Here is an 8,755-nt window from a genome sequence, read left to right as displayed (position 1 = left end):
GTGGAGAGGAGAGAAGCTGAGAAGGGAAGGAATTCTTGCACGTAGCCCCCACCCGCACCACCACCGGCGTCGTCGTCTCTCTCCCCCAGATCTCCCCTCCCCTCCCCTCCCCCCTCGCCACCACCGCCAGCCACCGCGCGGGATCGGGGAGAGCGATGGCGGACGGCGGCGGCGACGGCGCGATGCCGGACCCGACGGTGCGGAACCTCCTGGAGCAGGAGAGCCTCAAGTGGGTGTTCGTCGGGGGGAAGGGCGGGGTGGGGAAGACGACGTGCAGCTCCATCCTCTCCATCCTCCTCGCCTCCGCCCGCCAGTCCGTCCTCGTCATCTCCACCGACCCCGCCCACAACCTCAGCGACGCCTTCCAGCAGCGCTTCACCAAGTTCCCCACCCTCGTCCGCGGCTTCAACAACCTCTACGCCATGGTAATATCACGCCCAATCCCTCCCCCTCCCCTCCCCCCCGAATTCGTCGATAGACCTGTAGTTTCCACGAATTTGAGGGAATTGTGGTGTGTGCTATGATGGAGGTCTGAAGGAGGAGAGGAGATTGAGCAAGTAGAAAATTACTTGGTTTTGTAACGAAGCATAGGCGATTCACACTAACTATTTCCATAATTGGGGCTCGTTTCTGTGTGTGCGCGCGCGCTGCTACGTGTGTTATGTAGACTTTGTTTTGTGATGTGGGGTTGTATGCTTTTGAACCTTTCCGAATGGAGGTGTTTCTTGTGCTTAATACCTATTTATTTCCTCTAGTATTATGCCTCTTCGGGGATGCTAATTGAAGGTACCGGGCTTGCAGATGTTTGGCTCATGTGTAATAGATAGAGAATAAGGCGTCTGGTTTGTGCAAAAACAATCACCCATTATCTCGCAATTATCTCTTCCTATGTTCCACTTGTTGTAATTGAAAGTGATACTTATCAAACAAGTGGATGTTGTTTAGTGATTTTGTGATGGTTTATTCAATTGACCTTACTTTTAGTCCATGTAAAATAAATTTTCGTTAAGAACTTTTCAGAAAAGATACTTAATTGTGTTTTCTAATTCGTGATAAACAAGATAAAACAGGTTCCAGTACAGTGTCATGATTTTCTTTTGCAGACTGTTGGTGCCCATATCTTTAAACTGCCCCCCCCCCCCCCTTTTCTGTCTTTGTTATTGTACCACTTTGAATTGTTACTCTAAATTTAGGATTGTCTCAACCACTTCATTGTCAATACTTAACTTGCAGGAAATTGATCCAAAGGTCGAAAATGATGACTTCGCTAATGAAGGAATGGAAGGATTCCTTTCAGAACTGACAAATGCAATTCCAGGAGTTGATGAAGCTATGAGTTTTGCTGAAATGCTGAAGTAAGTCTTCCCTTCATTCTGGTGTTCAGCATTCTTCTCATTGCACAGAAGTTTCTTACTCAATGCACTCCTCGATGTGAAACAACTCTTGAGGCTGATCCGTTTTCCTTACTGCAGACTGGTCCAAACAATGGATTACTCTGTTGTAGTTTTTGATACTGCTCCAACAGGTCATACTTTACGATTGCTCCAGTTCCCTGCAACACTAGAGAAAGGTCTAGAGAAAATGATGGCCTTGAAAAATAAATTTGGTGGACTGTTGAATCAGGTGTTCCTTATATATTTCAAGATACTATGCGTGTTGCTTTAGTTATTTGAAACTATACTGATTGTTGGTTGATAATTTTGTTAATATATACTTTGACAGGCAACTCGATTGTTTGGTCTTGGTGATGAACTGAATGAGGATGCAATGCTAGGGAGACTTGAAGGCATGAAGGATGTGATTGAGCAAGTGAACAGGCAATTTAAAGATCCAGTAAGTCTAACCAAAACCTGCAGAGAATCAGAATTTTTTTATTAACTATCAAGACAGACTCTTAGCCTGTTTATTATGGGTGGTCAGCCAACTCATGATATTGACATCTTGAACAACTCATGAGTTTCAAGTGTTATTAAGCTAGAGCCTATAGGAAATCATTATTTAACATTGGGAGTGTATAATGATGTACTGATGTTGTTTAGATTTGGTCAAATTTGTTGGAGAAGGTAGAACTGTACTCACAGTACGCTGAGAACCAATAACCTTTAGTTTGTACAGCAACTTTACAGTACAGATCTACTGCAACCAGAGAAAGTACCCTGGAAATGTTGGTTTGTGCTGTCTCAAAAATATTTAGTGCCAGTACGTTAGTTGCTAGATGGGCAATCAACAGTCAGACCTGTCGTCCAACTTATATACATGAGAATACAACTGGACTAGCGTAAGACTGATATCATTTTTAACCCTTCTTTTTTGTAGTACTACTACTCTACATTAATGAAAGCACCTAATTTTATAAAATTGACTTCTCATTACTCTTGCTTCCCCTTTCTCCCCAGGACTTGACAACTTTCGTATGTGTTTGTATTCCTGAATTTCTTTCATTGTATGAAACGGAGAGATTGGTGCAAGAGTTGGCAAAGTTCGAGATTGATGCACATAATATTATTATCAATCAAGTTCTCTTTGATGAGGAAGGTTAGTACCAGAACTATTTTTTTCTTTCAGTTTTACTGCCTTGAGGTTTCCTTGCAAATGTAGACATAATAGATTGACCTTGAATTTCACGGGCTTATATTTGCTTGTCCTCGTTAACTTCGGCTGAAATACCGAGCTCTGAAGTACAAATGAAACCTTTAAATGCACAAGACAGGGACCCTCCATAATGATTCATTGCAAAGACCTTTCAATTGTTTTCATTTTGAATGCATCTAAGTTCTTAATATACATTTCAATATAACCATTACTTATTCCTTGCAGCCGTTGAGTCTAAACTTCTAAAGGCACGGATAAAAATGCAACAAAAATATATTGATCAGTTCCATATGTTATATGATGACTTCAACATAACCAAGTTGCCCTTGCTTCCAGAAGAGGTAAGGAATCCACCAGTTTACCTTTTCGAATCTCAATTTTGTGCTGTCCACTGGTTGTTAAAGATATCTGGAATCTGTAATTCTTCAGGTATGCGGCGTCCAGGCTCTGCAGAACTTTTCACGGCATTTCCTTACACCATACAAGGCTGCTCTGAAAAGAGGTACAGTGGAGGAGGTGGAACAGAGAGTATCACTACTAAAATCAGCACTGCAAGAGGCCGAGTCAGAACTAGATAGACTAAGGAAAGGGAAGCAGGTAGCATAATCTTTTTTCACATGTCAAGTGCATGGGAATGCCAAAATCGTGAAAAAAGCGGAACTAGAGAGAAACATCTCCTTTTTGTCTCGCTACATACTGCAGTCGATTTTATAAAATTTTATTTTTCTCCAAATGGGATTTTTAACCTTGTTATAGCTATTGGCAGAAAGTGTACTTCTAGAGTGAGACAAATGTGGGATTTTGCCCTTATTTATTCAATGATCGGTTTGAAGAGTCTGTTCCCCTGATACTGCTAGTTACTCCCTCCGTCTTATAATAGGTGACGTTTTTGACTTTTTATTTGCAACGTTTGACCATTCGTTTTATTTGAAAAATTAGTGCAAATATAAAAAAAGATAAGTCATATGTAAAGTACTTTTGATAATAAAGCAAATGACAAACAAAATAAATAATAATTCTAAAATTTTTTGAATAAGAAGAATGATCAAACATTAATAAATAAAAACTCAAAAAGACAAGTAATATGGGACGGAGGTAGTATTTCTGTTCTCTAATTGAAGCCTACAAACAACTGTATTAGTTTAGTAGGCCTTGCCAAGTGACCTGAATCTTACGTTATCATAGAGCGCTATTAGTGTTCATCAGGGCGGCGCTTGTCCCCGCGAGGGAATCTATGGCTCTATTTGGGGAAGTCTCTAACAGTCGCAGCTTTTTTTATAATCTCCAGCTCTCCCAAACAAACAATTCAGAATCTATAGTTATAGGATAAAAAATATAAACTAGGAGCTAGAAGCTTCAAACACAGCCCTGCTCATCAGTAGTCATCGTGTGCTTCTCAGAATTTCGAGCTCTCCTAAACAGGTCTCAAGTCTGTTTGCTGCACTTATAAGACTACTATTGGCTCAAGATTGCTAAACTAGTCCATAGTAATAACTTCAAGTGACAGCAGAAACACAAGCTAGAAGAAACAAGAATGATTGATACTACAGAAATGTCTCACTAGTCTGTCTGATTCAATACAAAAAAATTAGAGGAGATATGGATAACAGGTGTGGAGAACACTTATTTGAGAAACTACTACACTAGGCTGGAAACACCTAATCATGAACTTATCAAACCAGAAATCAATATCAGCAGCAGCCATCATGCCATGCGTGCCACTAGTGGCCATTGGCATAGCCATTGGTGGCATGTCCATTACTGTACTTGGCTTTGGCTGCAGCGATCTCCTCGTCGGCCTTCCTCTCATAGAATCTTCGGTACATGGAGTCAACCCTGGTGAGGTAGAACGTCCCAGGAGGCAACAAGCTCGTGTCTTTGCACGTCTCGAAATCTTTTGCGCCGTATCGGTGCTCCATCAGCTTCAGCGTCTCCACAAATTTCTCGGGCAAGGTCTGATCACAAGAGGTTGGAGAACATAGGTTATAATGCAGCATTAATAATATATGAGCATAAGCCCAGAATGAGTGAATGAGTATGTAGGATTGCACTCCATCAGATGGAAGAACTGATCTAATAAGGCTCTTCAACTGAAAAGTTTAGGTGATACAGCAAACATCCTACAGATTGTAGCGTTATGAACAGAAGAATTTCTTGGAAGGTGACAATTTGAGGCAGTAACAGATTGATGAAAGAAGACGGGGTACTGGATGGAGGGGATGACAAAGCTCACCATATGTCTTGACTCAAGCTTCTCCGTGGCATTAAGCACTGAAGCAATGTTTGATAAACTGAAGGGGTCCTGGCCATTGTTAAGTTTCAACGAAAACATAGTGGATGTCAAGCCACTGCCGTACGAGAACATAACAATTCGTTGGTCATCCTGTAACATCAACAGTAATTAACTATCAGATTGAAGAATGACACAGGTGAAAGACTATATAAGAGGGAACTAAAGATATAGGGTTTACCAGACTAGCATGCTTGTTATAGAGTACAGACGCCAACGCAGCATAAAGAGATGCTGTGTACATGTTACCAATTTGTTTTGGAAGCAAAGTTGATGGTTGAACTTTGATGTCATACAAGGGCTTTGCTACTTGTTGTGAAGCCTAAAAATTTGGCAAAATATTTTATCAGATCATGAATTAATCGCATAACAACATTACAATATGATGATAATGACCTTTTCCAAGTCACGACTTTGGTAGCTCTCCTCGCCAGTCAAATTTGAGAAAGGCTGGAGCTTCTCTTTAGCATCATTGTCAACAGAGCTAGTATCCAGTTAAAAATAAATTAGTTTGGAAATTTCACCATGGAAAATAAATGAGACTAACTTGCATCCACAAATCGAAAAACCCTCCGGGATTGAATTCTAAATACTGTCCATGTTAGAGAGACAAATCTGAGAGCTAAGCTCAGCTTTTCTCGAAAGGGGGAAATGGAAGAGAAGATATTACAAACCTGCAGTCGCGCGTGAAATCATTATAGTAAAGCCGAGCAAAACTCTTCTGCACAAGCTGTGAAGAAACAAGGGAGTTAAACAAAGTTCACCAGGTCACAAAATCAGAAACAACAAAAATACTGAAGTTCCCTAGCAATTTAAGTTTTGAAAATCTTCATATTCATATTCACACCTTGTTGTATGGAGAATGGAAAACAAAGTAATCTGCATCAGAAATTGAGAATTGTTTCCCCGCCAGCTTTTCATACCTAGTTTAGGAAGTATAATAGCAGTAGAAAATTATTGATCCACCGAAAAATCAGAAAAGTTCAAATGCAAAAGAGAAAGTAACATTTTTTAAGGGAGAAAGTAACAAAGTTTTAGCTGCTCACTTCTTACAAAACTGTCTGTAGCATGAGTCTAGCGCCATCAAGTAGCATGTTTGGGATAGTTTTCCATCAACGACCTACAATGCATCTGCTGTTATTAACATAATATGGTGCTATAAAGTGTGACACTTTGAGAGGACAGCAGGTACATAGCATCGCAAGAAAAAAAAACTCTCCAGATAATAGGAATAGTACAGAGGAACAAAAACTAACCGGATATTCACTTGCAAGATCAGGCTTATAGAAATCATAGACGTGAGCCATGTGAGAAGCTTTGTATTTGCTCTCGAATGCAATAGGAGCATTAGGACCAATGAGCATTGCAATAGCAGCAGCACCACCTGTCGGACGAGCTGGGCCTTCCGCATAAACCTGAACAATTCAATAACAAGATGGTAGTCAGTGAGCTCAGTGTTCCAATTGAGACAGAAAGGATCAACTTAGGTAGCTCAAGCTCAAGGAAAATGATGGGTGACAGACCGCGCTGTCCGTGCAAACAACAAGGCCATAGCGTCCATCCCAGGAGTTACTCTCAACCCAGTTCACACAATTCAACAGCGCTGCTGTCCCACCATAACACGCGTTACTGGAATCAACTCCTTCAATGTCAGTATTACCGCATTCCTGCATTTTATGAACAGAGATTAGCAAAAAACTAACAACTCAGTAAAGAAAGGCTCGTGAGGTCAAAAGTGAACCAGACGGCCTGTCAATTTAGGAGGAAATTGATAGCAATTTGATTAACAGACCTCGAAAATCTGCATCAGCCAAGTCTTGATGGATTTGCTCTTGTCTATGACTGTCTCACTGCCAACCTCCAATCGACCAATCAGCTTTGGATCGACCTTGTATTTTTTCAGCAGGGATGTGACAACTGTCATGCTGCAAGGCACGTTTTGTTCAGCATTCAGACAAAAGATCTGTACTGTATTTATTTGAGAGAAGAAATTGCGTGTCGTAGAGTTGACCACTGAAAGCTACACAATTGTACACATCTCCCTTACAACACAAAAAATGGGGCATTGTAGAAGAGTGTTCCTGATCACATATGTAAACATTAGTAACAACAGATTAGCAGTCAAACCGTTGAATTACCTCATCGAGATGACATCCTCCACCTCACTGCAGAAGGCCATGCAATCTTGGCCGAGACCAATGGTGTACTTCCCTTTGCTGGCGCCGTCATGAGCCTCGAGCGATTCCTGCATCCAATCCACCCGCCCATGAGAAAATTCAAACATCCATCCATCCATCCATCCATCCATCCTGAATGGGCAGCATATATATTTCTCACTGTCGATTTGATCCCCACCCCCACACACACAGGTGGTGGCACCAACATTGCAACGCCGCAGCGCAATCCGCAAGAGATTCAGCTTTCGCGCACCTCACCACCATTGGCGTCGCCCACAACCAGCGCCAAAACCCAAAACCCAGCGCATCCAGGCGGGGCGCCGAACGCATCTAGCGAGACCTCCCAGTACGATTCCGTGATTAACCCAGAGCACAAGAACGAAACGTAAACCCCCCCCCCCCCACCCCAAAAAAAAAATGCCGAGATCAGGAGAAGGAAGAAAGCAGAGAGGGAGATCGAGGGAGTGACCTGGAGGACGCAGGTGGGCGGGAAGTAGATATCCATGGCGAGGATCCCGACATCCTTGCGGCCGTCCATCTCTGCTCCCTCCTCCGACGACGACGCGGCCACGCCTCGTGTTCTCCGCCCACGCTAGAGCAGAGAGGAGAGATGGAGATGGAGGCGTCGGCTACTCGGCTCAGCTCCAGATGAGACGAGACCACACGAGCTGTCTCTCTCTCTCTCTCTCTCTCTCTCTCTCTCGTCTCGTCGTGGGCGCCACACGTACGGGTCGCCGGCCTTGCGTCGCCACGAGTCGGGAACGATTTTTGCGTGTGTGGCTTGTCGCCCGTGTGCACTAGTAGTAGCGCTTTTTGCAGCTGATCGATGAGATGAGCGGCGGCAACGCGCAACTTTGTTGTTGGATTCGCCGCGAGAGGAGGAGGGGGAGATTCCGGGCGGCACGGCACGTGAGGACACGACACGACACGACAAGCGCGGGTAAGGCGCGCCAGCTGGGGATGGGGGGGGGCTCAGATCGGATCGGACGACTCTTGCTTGACCAACCTTCGTGTCGTAAGAGGAATTGTTTTCTTGTCTTTGTTACCGATATAATACTACCTCTTTCTCAAAATAAAAATAAGTGCAAAATAAGTACAGACGTAGGTATCTATGTCCAACATTTAACCGTCCGTCTTATTTTAAAAAAATATAAAAAAATAAAAAATAGTCACACATAAAGTATTATTCATGTTTTATCATCTAATAACAATAAAAAAACTAATCATAAAAAAAATTTAAATAAGACGAACGATCAAACGTTAAATATAAACAACACTTATTTTGAGACAGATGGAGTACTAGTGCACGTTTCTTGCTTTATCTGGGGTTTTGCTTGGATTCGATCAGCTGTGGCTAGCGGCAGCGGAGCTGATGAGCTATGAGCTGCTGGTCCGCAGCCGTAGCCAGCTGAACCGATCGAGAGCAGGATAGTTATAACACGAAAATTGCATATAATTATGATAAGGATGACATAGTAGAAGTAATTACCAAGTGTTTGTAGATATCTTCTCAAATTAGCAGTATAGCTTGATTATTTTGGAAAACAATCAAATTTTAGAAGGTTGTGTTCTCATTCAACAATTTAGGTGGATTCATCTCATACCGTATTACAAAACATCTTGCTTGATTCAGGTGGAGTTCCCACAATCGCTAGGTAATGCCATTTTGGGAACATCATGTAATATTTATCTCTAC

The 8,755-nt window shown here is 42.4% G+C and overlaps 2 protein-coding genes across 2 annotated transcripts; one reads left to right on the top strand and one right to left on the bottom strand.

Moving 5' to 3' along the window:
* On the top strand, positions 1-3,435 carry LOC4347615 (ATPase ASNA1 homolog). The gene is made up of 7 exons (NM_001425678.1): positions 1-425; positions 1,234-1,355; positions 1,473-1,623; positions 1,723-1,833; positions 2,397-2,535; positions 2,818-2,933; positions 3,022-3,435. The coding sequence occupies exons 1-7, from the start codon at positions 156-158 to the stop codon at positions 3,196-3,198; spliced, it is 1,086 nt and encodes a 361-aa protein (NP_001412607.1). The 5' UTR covers positions 1-155; the 3' UTR covers positions 3,199-3,435.
* Positions 3,436-4,112: 677 nt separating this feature from the next.
* On the bottom strand, positions 4,113-7,887 carry LOC4347614 (hydroxymethylglutaryl-CoA synthase). Its single transcript, XM_015757147.2, has 12 exons — positions 7,529-7,887; positions 7,021-7,127; positions 6,675-6,807; positions 6,406-6,549; positions 6,139-6,297; positions 5,929-6,002; positions 5,730-5,805; positions 5,557-5,612; positions 5,279-5,366; positions 5,064-5,204; positions 4,826-4,975; positions 4,113-4,547 (listed from the first exon to the last, which is right to left on the bottom strand). Exons 1-12 carry the CDS (start codon positions 7,595-7,597, stop codon positions 4,314-4,316), a joined length of 1,431 nt encoding a protein of 476 aa, XP_015612633.1. The 5' UTR covers positions 7,598-7,887; the 3' UTR covers positions 4,113-4,313.
* Between the last annotated feature and the right edge of the window lie 868 nt (positions 7,888-8,755).

Source organism: Oryza sativa, chromosome 9, assembly GCF_034140825.1.
Source record: "Oryza sativa Japonica Group chromosome 9, ASM3414082v1".
Classification (NCBI taxonomy): Eukaryota; Viridiplantae; Streptophyta; class Magnoliopsida; order Poales; family Poaceae; genus Oryza; species Oryza sativa.
The sequence above is the reverse complement of the archived record's forward strand: the minus strand, read 5'-3'. Positions and strand labels throughout refer to the sequence as shown.

Coding starts and splice junctions, on each gene's coding strand:
- LOC4347614 (XM_015757147.2), bottom strand. CDS start 7,597: ATGGACGGCCGCAAGGATGTCGGGATCCTCGCCATGGATATCTACTTC. Junction 5,205..5,278: donor AAAGTCGTGACTTGGAAAAG/GTCATTATCATC, acceptor CCAAATTTTTAG/GCTTCACAACAAGTAGCAAA. Junction 4,976..5,063: donor ATAACAAGCATGCTAGTCTG/GTAAACCCTATA, acceptor TTGATGTTACAG/GATGACCAACGAATTGTTAT.
- LOC4347615 (NM_001425678.1), top strand. CDS start 156: ATGGCGGACGGCGGCGGCGACGGCGCGATGCCGGACCCGACGGTGCGG. Junction 1,356..1,472: donor AGTTTTGCTGAAATGCTGAA/GTAAGTCTTCCC, acceptor TCCTTACTGCAG/ACTGGTCCAAACAATGGATT. Junction 1,624..1,722: donor TTGGTGGACTGTTGAATCAG/GTGTTCCTTATA, acceptor ATACTTTGACAG/GCAACTCGATTGTTTGGTCT.